General features: G+C 45.2%; 1 protein-coding gene across 5 annotated transcripts in view; it reads left to right on the top strand.

The window, feature by feature from the left end:
* sv2ca (synaptic vesicle glycoprotein 2Ca) overlaps positions 1–18,367 on the top strand; it is a 257,495-nt gene that overhangs the window by 142,751 nt on the left and 96,377 nt on the right. For 4 of the 5 annotated variants that reach the window (XM_070868543.1, XM_070868632.1, XM_070868838.1 and 1 more), the window contains exon 3: positions 5,763–5,914. In XM_070868543.1, coding sequence (XP_070724644.1) covers positions 5,763–5,914 — 152 coding nt within the window. Of the gene's footprint in view, positions 1–5,762; positions 5,938–7,988; positions 8,008–18,367 lie in introns of all 5 variants that reach the window. The other variant, XM_070868721.1, reaches the window with a different exon arrangement.

Raw genomic sequence — 18,367 nt, forward strand, 5'->3', positions numbered from 1 at the left:
TGTGGTATATTTGGACTTTCAGAAGGCTTTCGACAAGGTCCCACACAAGAGATTAATGTGCAAAGTTAAAGCACATGGGATTGGGGGTAGTGTGCTGATGTGGATTGAGAACTGGTTGTCAGACAGGAAGCAAAGAGTAGGAGTAAACGGGTACTTTTCAGAATGGCAGGCAGTGACTAGTGGAGTGCCGCAAGGTTCTGTGCTGGGGCCCCAGCTGTTTACATTGTACATTAATGATTTAGACGAGGGGATTAAATGCAGTATCTCCAAATTTGCAGATGATACTAAGTTGGGTGGCAGTGTGAGCTGCGAGGAGGATGCTATTAGGCTGCAGAGTGACTTGGATAGGTTAGGTGAGTGGGCAAATGCATGGCAGATGAAGTATAATGTGGATAAATGTGAGGTTATCCATTTTGGTGGTAAAAACAGAGAGACAGACTATTATCTGAATGGTGACAGATTAGGAAAAGGGAAGGTGCAACGAGACCTGGGTGTCATGGTACATCAGTCATTGAAGGTTGGCATGCAGGTACAGCAGGCGGTTAAGAAAGCAAATGGCATGTTGGCCTTCATAGCGAGGGGATTTGAATACAGGGGCAGGGAGGTGTTGCTACAGTTGTACAGGGCCTTGGTGAGGCCACACCTGGAGTATTGTGTACAGTTTTGGTCTCCTAACTTGAGGAAGGACATTCTTGCTATTGAGGGAGTGCAGCGAAGGTTCACCAGACTGATTCCCGGGATGGCGGGACTGACCTATCAAGAAAGATTGGATCAACTGGGCTTGTATTCACTGGAGTTCAGAAGAATGAGAGGGGATCTCATAGAAACGTTTAAAATTCTGACGGGTTTAGACAGGTTAGATGCAGAAAGAATGTTCCCAATGTTGGGGAAGTCCAGAACCAGGGGTCACAGTCTGAGGATAAGGGGTAAGCCATTTAGGACCGAGATGAGGAGAAACTTCTTCACCCAGAGAGTGGTGAACCTGTGGAATTCTCTACCACAGAAAGTAGTTGAGGCCAATTCACTAAATATATTCAAAAGGGAGTTAGATGAAGTCCTTACTACTCGGGGGATCAAGGGTTATGGCGAGAAAGCAGGAAGGGGGTACTGAAGTTTCATGTTCAGCCATGAACTCATTGAATGGCGGTGCAGGCTAGAAGGGCTGAATGGCCTACTCCTGCACCTATTTTCTATGTTTCTATAAGTGCATCTGGGAGGGCGCTGAGCACCTCGAGTCTCATCGCCGAGAGCATGCAGAAATCAAGCGCAGGCAGTGGAAAGAACATGCGTCAAACCTGTCCCACCCTCCCTTACCCTCAATCACTATCTGTCCCACCTGTGACAGGGACTGTGGTTCTCGCAGTGGATTGTTCAGCCACCTAGGGACTCATTTTAAGAGTGGAAGCAAGCATTCCTCTGATGATGATGCCTTGCCGATGTTGAATTTCACCACCCATGTCTCTAACGACCATTTTGCTTATAGAAACTGAGGAAGATTAATCACATGGGAGCGCTCTTTGACTACCTTTTCACAGGACTTAACAGCAGCTAAAGAAACGTATTTGTACCGACTTATGGAGTAGGCCATACATTTCTAACAGGTCTCAGCAGAAGTTGAGGAGAGTAAAACTTTGTCACATCACCTGTACAAAATTCAATGAATCTTAAGAGAAAAATATCCAAATCCTTGTATTAACGGCACAAGATTCTGGAAATTCACAGCAGGCTCATCAGCACCTGAAAACAGAAAACTCATTCATTGTTTCAGGCAAAGACCTTTCATTGGGCCCAAGTTTCGGGCCGCGCCTAGAACGGCGCAGCCCCGACCTGGACGCCCGTTTTTCGCGCCACAAAGTGCGCCTGAAAAAAACTTCCAGATTCTCCGGCTCCCTGCTGGTCCTCTGGCCCTCGGCGCGGCGCAGCAGGAGCTGTAGGGGGCGGAGCCAGGTCCCTGTGCTGAAAACAGTGCCGGGACCTCTGCACATGCGCGCTACAGTGGGCATGCAAGTGCAGTAGACTCCAGGCGCCCAAAACGGTGTGGGAGGGGCCCGAAGCACGCAGCCCCCAGCCCTGGCCGAATGGCCTCACTGGGGCTGCGTGCATAAGGCTCCTCCCACGCCCAGCTCCTGCTTCCTCCGGACCGGACGCGACCCGACTTGACTCCCGTTCCCACCCCCTCCCACCGGACCGCCCCCCCCTTCTCTTCTCACCCCCCCTCCCCTCCCTCCCTCCCTTCTCAACCCCCTCCCCCTCTTCACCACTCCACCACCCCTCCTCCCCTCCACCCCCCCTCCCCATCCTCCCCCTCCCCTCCACCCCTCGCTGTCAGAAACACAGACACTGACAGACAGAGAGTGAGAGACACACACAGACAGACAGACAGAGAGATAGAGACACTGACAGAGACACACTAGGCAGGGGGCGGGGAGGGGGGGGGCATCCCAGCACGCTGTTGGAGGGCTCCCGGTGCTGCAGTCGGTAAGTAGAAAATGTTTCATTTATTGATTTAAATTTTTTTTTATTTATTATTAATATTTTTTGATTAGTTTATTGGTTGATTTATTGATGTTTTTATCATTTATTATTGATGATGGCTCTTTATTTGTAAAACTGAAGTGTTTAATGTTTGTAAACTTCCCTTTAAACCCCCCTCCCCTTTCCCTACGCCTGATTTGTAACCTACGCCTGATTTTCTAAAGTGTAGACAAGGTTTTTTCGAGCGTACAAAAATCTTCACTTACTCCATTCTAAGTTAGTTTGGAGTAAATTTTCACTGCCGAAACTTTGAAAACAGGCGTAAGTGGCCGGACACGCCCCCTTTTGAAAAAAAAATTCTGTTCCAAAGTGAAACTGTTCTAATTGACTAGAACTGGAGCAAACTAAATGCCGAGAATTTGAATCTCTAAGATACTCCGTTCTACACCAGTTGCTCCAAAAAATCAGGAGCAACTGAGGCCGAAACTTGGGCCCATTGTTTCTGATGAAATGTCTCTTACCAAAATGTTAATTTATCTTTTCTCTCTAACTATGCCAGCATGTCTTTTGTGTTTTTTACTTTTAGTTCCACTGCAGTTAAGTCTTATTGAGAATGTACCCTTAACCACCAAAAACACAGTGAATACAGGGGCAGTGTGTTATGAGTTATGCTTGTTAACTCTCATGAAGATTTTTGGGAATGTGAGCAAAAGTTAGCGCCCCCTCAATTAATGAAAGAAAGACTTACATCTATATAGTGCCTTTCACGACCTCCGGATGTCCCAAAGTGCTTTATAACCAATGAAGTACTTTTGTAGTAATGTAGGAAACACGGCAACCAATTTGCACACAGCAAGATCCCACAAATAGCAATGTGATAATGACCAGATTATTTATTTTAGCGAAGTTGGTTGAGAGATCGATATTGGCCAGGACACCAGGGATAACTCCCCTGCTCTTCTTCGAAATAGTGCCATGGGATCTTTTACGTCCACCTGAGAGAGCAGACGTCTCATCCAAAAGACAGCACATCTGACAGTGCAGCACTCTCTCAGCACTGCACTGGAGTGTCAGCTTAGATTTTTGTACTTAAATCCCTGGAGGGGGACTTAAACCCACAACCTTCTGGCTCAGAGGCATGAGTGCTGCCCACTGAGCCACAGCTGACACTAATGTTTATGCACAAAATGACTGCACCTTAATCCATAATAAAGTACCTGTAATACTTAGAGCAAATTTACCCCCTAATTGTCTCTTGAAGCCATTTAAATGTTGACTTTTGTGGTTTCTCTGATAATTTATTCCACAACTCTATTACCCCTTCGGTGAAAACTTCCACCTGATTTTCCTTCTTACTCCTAATTTGAACTGTCAATTTAGACTGTGGTAAAGTTAATTGCTTCTTTTACAAAAATTTCAGCTGCCAATTTTTCAACTATTATTTACTGTTTGTTCTGATCAATATGGTTTGAAACCATTTTAGTATTTCATTTCGCAGGATTGAACAGAACAAAATCACCTCGTAGCCACAGGAATATTCTGTAAAATGTTTAATAATGCAGTGTTTCTACCCAGGCAGCTGGGTTTTGTTCACTCATTAATATCACATTGGAAAAATTGCAACACCATGTTCATCTTGTAAGCATTGTATTGAACGACTGTGGCTAAGTTGGGGATAGAGATTCATTGCTCATTGAGCAGAACTTTTTCAATCAGTGCAGTTTTGTATTTTACAACATGTTTTACCTCAAGGTTCTTCAGTAATGCTGTCACTTGGGGTGGAGTTTCCGCTTTGGGTACAATCAGCAATTCCGGGCCAAATTGCGCCCAAAATTGAGTTGGTTTTGAAAAGTTTTTTTCCCCCGAGTTTCCGCTCAAACTCATCTGCATATCAGCTGATGCAAAACCTGCCATCAACCAGCAGATCGGGCAGTGTTTTAAAATGTAACTTTTTCCAAAAAAAATTTGCTTTAAAAAATATTCCTTGATATATTTAAAAGTAGTAACATGGTAAAAATTTGATTAATACAGCTGAAAACGGGTTTATCACAAAAAATAAGCATTTTAAATCGGTGTCAATCCACCACCTGTGATTAACCCGATTTTTAAATGACTGAAAATGACTTTTTAGAAATATACAAAAGTATTTTCTAGTTAGATTGGTGTACAGTAGTCAATTTCTTCATAAATTAAAAACAAATCATTCAAAACGTACCTATTAGTGTCCTTGGGCCAGACTTTCCCCTTCATTTTTAGCGTTTTTTTCGGCGGTATAGCTTTTTTTCGGCGGAAAACAACCCGGCGAAAGTTCCCTCTTCATTTTTTAAAGAGTTCCGCCGACATTTTCAAAATACCGCAGGGTAGCAAACCGCCCACCTGCATATGCATTCAGCAGTGAGAAAACCGCCACGGTCCAAGTTTTGCCACAGCGGTGACCCGCAGGTAAGATCGAAAAAAACGCCCACGAAAAACTGCCGGAAACAGGGCGGTAGGTGAGTACCCTGCAAAGAAAGGTAAGTTAAAGGTTTTTTTTGTAATTATTTTTAAATTCTTTCATGACGATTAAGTTTATAAAAAGGGCCTTGAAAATGTTTTCTAAATTTTTATTTTTTGTTTCATTGAAAAAATATTTTTTGAGTTTTCCCCCCTCCCTAGGCCCAACAGCAGCCTCGGTCTAAATTTTGAGTACTTACTGTACATTCTGGTAAGAACCACTCATTTTGCCAAATTTCACATTTAAATGCCGAGAAACCGCCGAGAATCTACGTGTAAGATCCATTTTCTTGCCGGGCGGTATGTTTTGCCTTTTTTATGGAATTTTTTGCCAGCATTATTTGAAGAATCTTAGCGGGCTTTTTGGGCGGCAGTCCGACGGTGAGGCTTTAGGAAAGTCTAGCCCCTTGTGCCCAAAAGATCCAGCTTAATTTTTAGAGCCTTCTCGAAGGCCTTCATCAAGCGCAATTAGCAGAAACTCCCAATGGTGATAAATCACCCTGGGAGGCGTGGCCAATTCTGTGGGCGGGGCCGGCTTCTAGCACGATGCTTTTCAAACTCGTGGAAATTCGAGCTGCACTGATTTGTGCTTAAAATTCCGCGATCTTTGCACCAGTTACGCCGATATCAGGGGAATTGCGCCAAAAAAAACAGCGCAATTGAGTGGAAACTCCAGGCCGTGTATTTTACAGGAACTGAGGACTTTATTGACTCCAGGTTACCATTAAGTGGTATCCATGGCTCCTGTACTATGATGGCTAATATGTGGCATGTATTTTGTTTTATTATCCCAGGATTGGAGGGGCAGTTCCAATTGTGTTTTCCTATTTTGCTGAAGTCCTGGCTCGGGAGAAACGTGGTGAGCACTTGAGCTGGCTCTGCATGTTCTGGATGATCGGTGGAATCTATGCATCCGCCATGGCGTGGGCCATCATCCCTCACTATGGTAAGATAACAAAGCAAATTAAGGCTGGCAATCGTCGGAAGTATGCAGTTATATGTTGGATGGCTGTCTGGGAGCGGGCAGAAGATGACTGTATTCCTTGCACTTTAGCAGCACCGTGAGTGCTGATAAAGTGCAAGGTTCTTCACCACAGGGAGGAATGGATAATTAGAGTGTCAGTCACCCAGATCACTCTCATCCAGCTCTTAAATTACAGAATCACATTGGCAGAGGTTTGGCAACAAATCACCAGCTGCCCTCTCAGACTGACAAATACATATGTTGTGGAGAGATAAAGAATTATGTGAGATAATGGGTGATTTTTTTTCAAATGATAGCTCGTATCCAAGGAAACTATGCAGTGCTTTAATAATGCTTTCTGTGTCTTACCAAAGTGTTCTTCTGCCATTGCTGCTGCCAGTGACTGGAGTTATTGCAGCAAAGGTAGGTCTATAGTAATAAGAGGTGCAAAAAGTGAATATGAAAAAAACTTGAAAGCAATGTCAAAGATAACAGCAATTTTTAAAAATAAATATATTAAGAGAATGGTAACAACAACAACTTGTATTTATATAGCGCCTTTAATGTAGTAAAACATCCCAAGCTTCACATGAGTACTATAAAACAAAATTTGACACCGAGCTATATAAGGAGATATTAGGGCACATGATCAAAATCTTAGTCAGAAAGGTAGGTTTTAAGGAGAATCTTAAAGGAGGAAAAAGAGATAGAGAGGCATTGAGGTTTAGGGAGGAAATGCCAGAGCTTAGGGTCTTGGCAGCCGAAGGCACGGCCACCAGTGGTGGAGCGATTAAAATCCAGGATGCTCAAGAGGTCAGAATTAGAGGAAATCAGATATATCAGAGTGTAGTAGGGCTGGAGGAGATTACAGTGATAGGGAGGGGCGAGGCCATGGAGGGATATGAAAACATTGCTTAACCGGACGACAACGTAGGTCAGTGAGCACAGGGGTGATGGGTGAACAGGACTTGGTGCGAGTTAGAACTCGGGCAGCAGAGTTTTGGATTACCTCAAGTTTACGGAGGGTATAATGTGGGAGGCCAGCTGGAGTGCATTGGAATAGTCAAGTCTAGCGGTAACAAAGGCATGGATGAGGGTTTCAGCAGCAGATGAGCTGAGGCAGGGCTGAAATCGGATAATGTTACAGAGGTGGAAATAGATAGTCTTAGTGATGGCATGAATACGTGGTTTGAAGCTCATCTCGAGGTCAAATATGACACCAAGGTTGCGAGCAGTCTGGTTCAGCCTCAGACAGTGCCCAGGGAGAGGGCTGGAGTCAGTGGCCAGGGAACAGATTTTGTGGCGGGGACCGAAGACAATAGCTTTGATCTTCTCAATATTTAGTTGGAGGAAATTTCTGCTCATCCAAGAAAATGGATAAAAAAACAGGAACATGCAGTGCATATGTGTTGCAGCTTCTTAATGTTCCTCCCTCCTTCTCACTCGACTTATCTTCTTTTTCAAGCAAGATAAAAGTGGGAATGTGGGAGAAAGGTTGGGCTGATGGCAGCCATCTATTTGGCCATTTTTTTCTCATTCCTGTTGATGAAATTGCCTGTTTGTATAAATAGTGTGGTTTCATCAACAGGAGGGAGACACTCTGAGCACGATGGAGTACAAATGCAGTTTAAATGGTAACACCGACAGATTCAGTACATTGTTGTGAATGCACAGAATCTAATATCATCATGTTGACACTTTGTAATAACATCCAACTTGGAGTTAACTCCTTCGAACAACTTCCCTCCTTGCTTCATTCTACTCTTCTTCATGGCTTTCTGCTTCCACAAAACCTTAGTTGTCTGGAGGACAGAGTAGCGGGCCACAGAGAGAACCATATTAATACCCCTCAGGTACAACCAACAGTATGAGACAGTCGGTGCCTGTCTCTCAGTGCTGAATGGATACATTCCACGGATACAGTGCAGATATGGCATATGGCTTTAAATGTCTCGAAGCTGGAGTTTGTGAGTAGAGATGTGAAGTGAGTCCTGTCACTGTTGCTCTCCTTGGCCCATCTTCCCGTAAGGTCATTATACCCAATAAATTGACTCAGGATTTTGTACAGTTTCACCGTTGTTTCTATTAACAGTGGCATAGTACTTCATACAGTTATTCCTTATTATCTTATCTCTTCTGCCCCACTTTTGCTGTTTTCCTGCCAACCTTTTAGATGGCTTCTGCCACCACATTGGAATCATCATCATCATAGGCAGTCCCTCGAAATGAGGATGACTTGCTTCCACCTCAAGAAAGGATGAGTTCACAGGTGTTTCAATGAAGGACCTAATATTCCAGATCCTGAACTACATCCTGAAGGGTGGAAGATGCCTGTACGTGGATTTTTTTAATGTGTGGTGGCCGTTGCACACCAGCCACTACACGAGCTTGACAGAGCTAGGTCTTGGTCCAGTGGCAAGGGTTATTCAAGACGACTGGAGACCTGCTCTGTTGCACGGACCTAGTGCGCTCACATATCGCAGTGTGGGCTGCCCCTGGACCCCTGGCCCCGAACTCACGCCTCTCCTGCGCCCCGATCACATCCCTCCAGTCTCTCGTTGCTCCTGTATCTGCCCACGCTCCAATCACCGACCTGGAACTTGATGACATCACTCTTCGTTTCCGTCGCCCTCCTGCACCAGCTCGCGCTGCTCCCTGAAGTGGCCTCCACGCTGCTCCCGAGGCCTCCACGCTGCTCCCGAGGCCTCCACGCTGCTCCCGAGGCCTCCATGCTGCTCCCGAGGCCTCCACGCTGCTCCCGAGGCCTCCACGCTGCTCCCGAGGCCTCCACGCTACTCCCGAGGCCTCCACGCTGCTCCCGAGGCCTCCACGCTGCTCCCGAGGCCTCCACGCTACTCCCGAGGCCTCCACGCTGCTCCCGAGGCCTCCACGCTATTCCCGAGGCCTCCACGCTGTTCCCGAGGCCTCCACGCTGCTCCCGAGGCCTCCACGCTGCTCCCGAGGCCTCCACGCTACTCCTGAGGCCTCCACGCTGCTCCCGAGGCCTCCACGCTACTCCCGAGGCCTCCACGCTACTCCCGAGGCCTCCACGCTACTCCCGAGGCCTCCACGCTACTCCCGAGGCCTCCACGCTGCTCCCGAGGCCTCCACGCTACTCCCGAGGCCTCCACGCTGCTCCCGAGGCCTCCACGCTGCTCCCGAGGCCTCCACGCTACTCCCGAGGCCTCCACGCTGCTCCCGAGGCCGCTCGCCATTCCTTTTATGGCCCCGACCTGCCGCTGGTGTTCTCACGCAGGTCAGGGCCTCCACACTGCTCCTAGGCCGAATACACCCTAATGAATGATGCTCCATTGACTTATTCCCCATTATAATGCCCCCATCATAAATGATCGACACTGAGTATTTTAAAAATTATGTGCAATAGGCAGTGCTGATGAAGAAGGGTGTCTGAATAAGACAAGAGTGGGAGGGAAATTGTACAGAGGTGAATGGGTGGCGTACAGGGGGTCTGGTGACAGCCATGCTAATTCGACTTCAGAAGTGGAGTGTGCAGAGCTCTATGTGGGTTCTATTCATGTAAAATGCTGTGTATCCAAAATATTTATAGTGATGATCTGGCCTCTGTTTTGTCACTAGAAACAAGGTATTTGGCAACAATAGCTTGATCTATTTTAAGAAGCTCCTGACATTATAGATACTTGACAGGACAATACAGCCTCTTAAAGGAAAAGGCATTTTTTTGCCAATTTTATGAAACTTTGGGAAAGCTTTGTTCTGTGATTATGATAGGAACCAGATTGAAAGTGACTGACTGCATTTTATTTCGGATCCTTTAAAAGCCACCAGATAATGGGGTCTTTCATCTCTTCCATCTGCGTTGGACTTGAAACCATGTCTGGAGGTGAAAGGATTGTACTCTAACCTAGTGTGTAATCCAATTTCTTTAAAGGCACTTTTTTCCATTTAGCAGGCGCTGTGTCATAACTGATTATCCATGCACTGTTGCTCTTGTGTTATTTTACATCTGAATTATAGTCTGTTCTGCTGGACTGAGATACACTCAAAAGAAAATATCAGCACTATATCATTTCTTTTGTAATGTTTTGCACAGCAAAGGTGCCCGTTGGGTTTGTTTCATAAACTAATCATGCATGTTGGTAGCCCAATAGTGTACTCTCTCAAACAGATGGTGGCAGCTTTAAGCCATGCAGCAACTTGTCATTGGAGCTGATTATCTCCATTGGGACTGACGTTTGCTGGCTCTCAGCCAGGCCAGTACCTGAAAGGATGTTGGATCTTAGTCAGGACTACTTTACTCTTCGACAATCATCAATAGTAGACATGAGCTACCCCACATCCTGATCACAGTCCTACTGGCTGTAAGAAAGCTACATAAACGAAAGAAAACAAGACATGCATTTATATAGCACCTTTCACGACCACTGGACATCTCAAAGCACTTTTGGAGTATAGTCACTGTTGTAATGTGGGAAACGGCGGCAGCCAACTTGCGCACAGCAAACTGTCACAAACAGCAATGTGATAATGACCAGATAATTTGTTTCAGTTATGTTGATTGAGGGATAAATATTGGCCAGGACACTGGGGATAACTCCCCTGCTCTTCAAAATAGTGCCATGGGATCTTTTACGTCCACCTGAACAGGCAGATGGGGGCCTCGGTTTAACATCTTACCCAAAAGACATCACCTCTGACAGTACAGCATTGGAGTATCAGCCTAGATTTATGTGCTTAAGTTTCTGGAATGGGATTTGAACATACAACCTTTTGACATGGAGGCAAGTGTGCTACCCACTGAGCCACAGCTGACACATAGGGCTAGTAATGAGGATATGGGGCTCAAATCAGAAATAAAGGGAACAGTGATCAATCAATTAAAATCAATACACAAAGGCAGAACCCTCAGTACTGTCGAGTATTTGTTGATAAGAAGAAATATTCAATTATTGAATAGAGGTGAGGAGATGACTTGTGCTGTTTTATTCTTTTAAATAATTAAAATGTTGTTATATTCTCATCTTGTATTCCATTTATAGTCTGGAAGAAAGTTAGTTCTAATTTAAATGTAGTATTTTCCTTCCAAATTTTAGTCATATTTTAGGTTTACTCTTGGAAAAGTTTTACAAAAATGTTGTTTCTCCTTTCCATATTTTTGTTCTAGTTGATTCAGAATTTATTTTCAAAATCAACATTTCAAAAATTGTCATGATTATTGTTTCACTTCCTACATGGCTCACAACTGAGGCCACAAGAAACATCGAGGAATAATAAACTGGGATTTCAATTTCCAAGGTCTTTTTTGAAACACTTGGATACTCAACTTGCTTAAATTCTAGTAATAATTTTAAATTTATTTTTAGTCTCTTTTCACTATCTCAAATCTTATTTTAGTTCAAGTGTGTATTAAAAAGTTAAAACTTAGATGATGAAAGTTTGCAGGCTATTCCTCTATGTGTGGCATCACAAGCAATACCAATCATGTCCTCATTCAATGCCCACACACCCATTTCAAATTGGGATTGGATTCATGCTTTGCATTTACTTAACAATGTAGTTTGCGTTTAGAACATCCTAAACTTTGTAAAGACATACTTGAATTTTGTTTCCTTTTTCTGCTCTCCTTTCTCGTGCTGCAATACAGTTCCATAGAGACTGGCAGCTCTCCAGTACCTCACGGCCATTTCTATATATGAGTGTCGATTGATCCCTCGGCAATGGAAAGAATCTGCCCTAATTCATTACCTACAATTGGGGACGCTCTTGCTCGATAGGCTTGGGAAGAGTTGCAAGATTATCTTACTTTGTGGTGTGGTGTGTGTGTGTGTAAATAAAGGCTTGTAAGCAACTAAAGATTAGGATCTAGTCTTCTATCCTTCACCAAGTGCCTATCTGACTTTTACAACAGGGACACAAAGACCAACACAGCAAATAGCAGAGAGTGTGTCTTGGCAATGCAGCTGTTATATTATTGGACTCTGTGGGCCGGGACCATAAGAGGAAGCAGCGTGTGCTGCTGCAGGAGGGTGACGGCTGCGAAGCCAGATCGGTGATTGGAGCCTCGGCAGATACAGCAGGAGTGGCGAGGTCGGGGCGAAGGAGTGGCGAGAGATCACGGAGCGACGTGATCTGGGTCCAGGGGCAGTATGGTCCAGCCCACACTGTGATATGTGGGCGCACTAGGTCCATGCAGCAGAGTTGGTCTCCAGTCGTCTTTGGGTAATCCTTGTCACTGGACCGAGACCTAGCTCTGTCAAGCCCGTGTGGTGGCTGGTGTGCAACGGCCACCTACACACATTAAAAAAATCCACGCACAGGCATCTTCCACCCTTGAAGATGTAGTTTGGGACCTGGAATATCAGGTCCTTCATTGAAACACCTGTGAACTCATCCCTTTTTGGTGTGGAAGTAAGTCATCCTCGATACGAGGGACTGCCAATAATAATGAAAATGGACTCGAGGGGAGTTCAATCCCCCCCCCACCCTTGACAAGTTGTGAAATTGAATTCAATACATCTGGAACATTCTTCCTGCATCTAACCTGTCCAGTCCTGTCAGAATTTTATATGTCTCTATGAAATCCCCTCTCATTCTTCTAAACTCCAGTGAATACAGGCCCAGTCGATCCAGTCTCTCCTCATATGTCAGTCCTGCCATCCCGGGAATCAGTCTGGTGAACCTTTGCTGCACTCCCTCAATAGCAACAACGTCCTTCCTCAGATTAGGAGAACAAATCTGAACACAATATTCCAGGTGAGACCTCATCAAGGCCGTGTACAACTGCATTAAGACCTCCTTGCTCCTATACTCAAATTCCCTAGCTATGAAGACCAACATGCCATTTGCCTTCTTCACCGCCTGCTGTACCTGCATGCCAACTTTCAATGACTGATGTACCATGACACCCAGGTCTTGTTGCACCTCCCCTTTTCCTAATGTCACCATTCAGATAATATTCTGCCTTCGTGTTTTTGCCAGCAAAGTGGATAACCTCACATTTATCCACATTATACTGCATCTGCCATGCATTTGCCCACTCACCTAACCTGTACAAGTCACCCTGCAACCTCTTAGCATCCTCCTCACAGCTCACACTGCCACCCAGCTTAGTGTCATCTGCAAACTTCCAGGGGCATTAATCTTATCCACACTATTAATCAGCTGGTGTAGCATCAAAAGACAAATGAGTAAAATATTAGTAATTAGGCATTTTGTGGATTGTTGCATTGTTTTGTGTTTGTTTATCTTTTGTTGTAGCAAGAAAACAGCTGAAAAAGTAATTTGTTCATAATAACCATTTATATCAAATACAGCTTTATAATTAGATGTAGAAATTAGCACTTGACAAGCAAATCAATCCAACTCTGACTCTTTTCAGAATAATTTAATTAGATATTCTCTGTCCAATATTTTATTTTCTATTCAATGGGATTGAGTTACATAGAGATAAGTATAGATATGAATATTGCAGGGGCCTCGGGTGTTCCACCTGCGCAAAGCAACCAGCCAGATTTAAAAGTACACATGTAAGTTTAGATATTTATTGTTTTGTTCAACTATCTTGAGAATCAAGGGAGAAATTTTGCAAACTTTCTCTCAGGAGATTTAAAAAGTGAGACCAAGTCCATGATAGGATCTGTGAATGGAATGGACTTGGTGTGCTCAATAGTCTTTTTCTGTTCCATGCTTTCTTATGTTCTTATTTCCCCAAACCTAACACCATTCCCAGGCGAAGAGGAAACACCTGATCTGAGGCTATTGCCAGTTCTGCTATTGTGCCAATTTCTCGGAGGAGCATTGGATGACTTTCCCTCTCATTATCCTTACCTTCTAGAAAAAGAAAGACTTGGATTTATATAGCGCTTTTCACGACCACCGGATGTCTCAAAGCACTTTGGAGTGTAGTCACTGTTATAATGGGGGAAACATGGCAGCCAATTTGCGCACAAGCAAGCTCCCACAAACAGCAATGTGATAATGACCAGATAATCTGTTTTTTGTTACGTTGATTTAGGGATAAATATTGGCCAGGACTCTGGGGATAATTCCCCTGCTCTTCTTTGAAATAGTGCCATGGGATCTTTTATGTCCACTTGAGAGAACAGATGGGGCCTCGGCTCCCTCAGCACTGCACTGGAATGTCAGCCTAGATTTATTTTGTGCTCAAGTCCCTGGAGTGGGACTTGAACCCACAACCTTCTGAAGCAAATTTCTATGTAGTGAATCATGAGTATGAACCCATGCCCTGTCTTCAAGTAGAATATCACATTGAGTGGCAATGTACTGTTCTACTGACGTTGGTGCGTCTATCATCACAGGATCTTGCAGAGGCAGCACTGGTGGTACTTCTCCAGCGCTTTGAGGTGTCTACTGTATATGGTCCACATCTCTGAGCCATATAGAAGGGCGGGTATCACTACAGCCCTGTAGACCATAAGCTTGGTGCCAGATTTGAGGTCCTGGTCTTCAAACACTCTCTTCCTCAGGTGACCGAAGGCTGTGCTGGCCCACTGGAGGTGGTGTTGGACCTCATCATCGATGTCTGCCCTTGCTGATAGTAGACTCCCGAGGTATGGAAAATGGTCCACGTTGTCCGAGCCAAGCCACGGATTTTGATGACCGGAGGGATAGTGCTGTGCGGCGGGTTCAGGTTGGTGGAGGATCTTTGTCTTACGGATGTTTAGTGTAAGGCCCATGCTCTCGTATGCCTCGGTGAAGGTGTTGACAATGGCTTGGTGTTCGGCCTCTGAATGTGCGCAGATACAAGCATCATCCACGTTCTCACTCAGGCCAACATCCCCAGCATTGAAGCACTGACCACACTCGACCAGCTCCATTGGGTGGGCCACATCGTCTGCATGCCCTACACGAGACCCCCAAAGCAAGCGCTTTATTTGGAACTCCTATATGGCAAGACGAGCCCCAGGTGGGCAGAGGAAACGTTTCAAGGACACCCTCAAAGCCTCCTTAATAAAGTGTAACATTCTCACCAGCACCTGGGAATCCCTGGCCTAAGACCACCCTAAGTGGAGGAAGTGCATCCGGGAGGGCGCTGAGCACCTCAAATCGTGTCGCCGAGAGCATGCAGAAACCAAGCGCAGACAGCGGAAGGAGTGTGCGGCAAACCAGGCTCCCCAGCCATCCTTTCCTTCAACGACTGTCTGTCCCATCTGTGACAGAGACTGTAATTCCTGTATTAGACTGTACAGTCTCCTGAGAACTCACTTTTAGAGTGGAAGCAAGTCTTCCTCGATTTTGAGGGACTGTCTATGATGATGATGACTGTTCTACTGAGAAAAATATGGTGTAAATGAAGGAGCTATTATTTGACCAAATAATATCCTCCTTCTGTACTGTATAATTATATATAAATTATACAAAAATATGTTTTTGTGCCATTGTGACTGTCATTTTGACCATTCTGCAATGGCTGACACAAGGCTTGCTCATGACCAAACACCTTTTTAATCTTTTCCTTCAGTAACAAGCAGGTAGATCATGTTCAGATCTGAAAAGGAGCAGGTAGGTCCTTTTGTTCTGAGGTTTTCTGGTTTTCCCTCCAAATGTTGGCCCAAGGGTTTGTTGCACATTACAGCTGCCAAAGACAAATGATACTTCATAGCAACGCCAACATGATTTAAAAAAGAACAAAATAGGGCATTTCTTATCCATTTTCTTATTTGTGTTGATCAAAAATGACAGGAATGTTATAGAGGTTCAGAGGCCTGACTTTCACCCTGCCCACCCAACAGGCCTACAACACCATTTTGCATCGTAAAGCAGCAGTACACCTGTTTCAAGCAGGCGGGCTGCTCGCCTGGTTACAGGCTTGCTTGACTGTGGGATCAGATGGGCCTTGGGCATCAATGGGGCAGCTGAGGTGCTCCCTGCCAGCCTCCCTGCCCCCACTCCTCCCAACACCGCCCCCGTCGCCTGATTTTGCACTCTTGGTCACCCATTTTGCAGGCGGATGGTTATGAGTTGAATTTCTCCCCCAAGCTCTGTGAAAGATTGGAAGTTAGCGTGAATTATGTCCGTGTGTGGAGTCTCTGTAGACAATTGAAATAAGGTTTGCAAAGTTAATTCATGCAGGTGCTGCTACTCTAAGGTGAGTTGTACTGCATGAGTCAAAATTTTCCCTCTAACTCAACAATTTAAATAATGAATCTGACAATTAAAGGAGGAAATCCTAACATGTAAATGCAGTATTAAAAAACTATAAAAAAATAAAATATAAAAACTTGTGAACAATGGCGTACATTAAGTGTTAGGCCATGGATCATCTTTAATTTGTTGAATCCAGGTAGGCAAGGGTATTGCGTCTTGGCACTGCTGGAGCCTGACTGCAACAACATCTTAATCATGTAACATTTGGCACAGTGCAAAGACAGAACTGTTGCTGCATGCTGTGGGAAAGCAGGCTGCCAAGTCAACTGTCTGATATGACACATAGCATCCGGGTGTGAATAGCTGCTGAATAAACAAGCTGAGGTAATCTGTACTTGTACAGTACATATATATATATATACATACTGAGAAACTGATAGAAAATATTTGTTCCCAGCATTACTTGTGATCTTTTAGAAATGGTCCTTTTTCACTGTCATATCCAGTCCAGTTATGCTTCCCACCTCTTTCAGAAGGAGACCACCTCAGGCCTTCCTCCATCAGGGTTTGTAACCCTCCTGGTTTCGGCTGGAGTCTCCCGAAATCGCAAGTTCCTCTCCCAAGCACTGTTGCTGACAACTCAGGGGAAAAGTTTGTTGTATGACCAGTATGTGTGTTGATGCTGTGGTCTGCCTCTCCCTGCGGTCTGACTGTCTGTCTTCTGTCTGTCCCTGCTGTCTGTCTTTCTGTCTGTCTGTCCCTGCTGTCTGTCTGTCTGTCTCTCCCTGCGGTCTGACTGTCTGTCTTCTGTCTGTCCCTGCTGTCTGTCTGTCTCTCCCTGCGGTCTGACTGTCTGTCTTCTGTCTGTCCCTGCTGTCTGTCTGTCTGTCTGTTTGTCCCTGCTGTCTGTCTGTCTCTACCTGCAGTCTGACTGCCTGTCTCTCCCTGCTGTCTGTCTGACTCTCCCTGCTGTCTGACTGTCTGTCTCCCCCTGCTGTCTGTCTGTCTGTCTGTCTCTCCCTGCTGTCTGTCTGTCTCTCCCTGTTGTCTGTCCCTGCTGTCTGTCTGTCTGTCTCTCCCTGCTGTCTGATTGTCTGTCTCTCCCTGCTGTCTGTCTCTCCCTGCTGTCTGTCTGGCTGTCTCTCCCTGCTGTCTGTCTGTCTCTCCCTGCGGTCTGTCTGTCTGTCCCTGCTGTCAGTCTGTCTGTCTCTCCCTGCTGTCTGTCTGTCTGTCTCTCCCTGCGGTCTGTCTGTCTGTCTGTCCCTGCGGTCTCTCCCTGTGGAGGGTGAATGAATTCTGGGACATCGCTCCACCTCTCCTTCAATTTGCATTCAGATGTCGATTGCACGAGGCTCCACCATATAATTTCCCGCCCCTAGGCCAGTGATGTCACCCTGACCACCGCGGCGAGCCGGGACCAGCTGGTGTGGAGATTCAGGAGTCAGGGGAGTTCTGGAATCGGGGCAAGGGAGGCATTGGGACTTTGGGAGAGGTGGAAACTGGGGAATGGGGGAAAGATGGAGATTGGGGAACAAGACTGGTGGGAGAAATGGAGACAAGAATGGGGATCGTGATTGAGCATCACGTGATTCGATAGCACATCACATGGTCAAATGTCATGTGGTCAGAAAACAGAATATTACATGATCAAAACTCCAGGAGTGCTTCCAACCAGAGTTGGCAATCCTATCCTCCGTACAGGAAGATGCGACAGTCTGAGTCGAGCTGTGATCACCCTGTGTTTCAAGTGGGACAAGTGCTCACTCTTACTCTTTTTTTACTTCCTCCCTTGTTGCAATATATTTGCATGTGGTGCTCCATTTTGAAATTCAGTTTAAAAGTCATTCACGAAATGTGTGAAGATTTGGGTGACAAGCACCCTGAGATTCAAACTCACCGACTGCTGATTGGGAGGATGACGCTATTACCACTTGATGCACCAGTCAATTTTTATTTGACTTATCATTCATTGTGTAGTTTCTCTGTGTATTTTCTTCTCAATCCCCTTCCATTATGACCAATGTGCCCATCCAATTTTCTTTGGCGAGCACAAGAAGTCACACTGCTTTCCCTGTACCAGTAGCCTGTCAGCACAATATCATTCCATGCTTGGCCTATGGATATTTTTTGTGGTAAAAGCACATCAATAAAAGTCCGTGATCTCCCTAGCTGAACTGTTTTCTCTCTGTAGGTCATCTTCTGTAGCAACGAGATCTGACAAAATTTCACATCCTAATAACAGCCTAATTTGTATCCCACTAAGGAGGTTTGTAATCGGTTTTACATCTTTAATATATCAACAGTGAAAAATAGGATTTTTTTCCTGCCGTTTGTTTTGTTATGTCAGTT

This window comes from Pristiophorus japonicus, chromosome 1 (assembly GCF_044704955.1).
Source record: "Pristiophorus japonicus isolate sPriJap1 chromosome 1, sPriJap1.hap1, whole genome shotgun sequence".
NCBI lineage: Eukaryota > Metazoa > Chordata > Chondrichthyes > Pristiophoridae > Pristiophorus > Pristiophorus japonicus.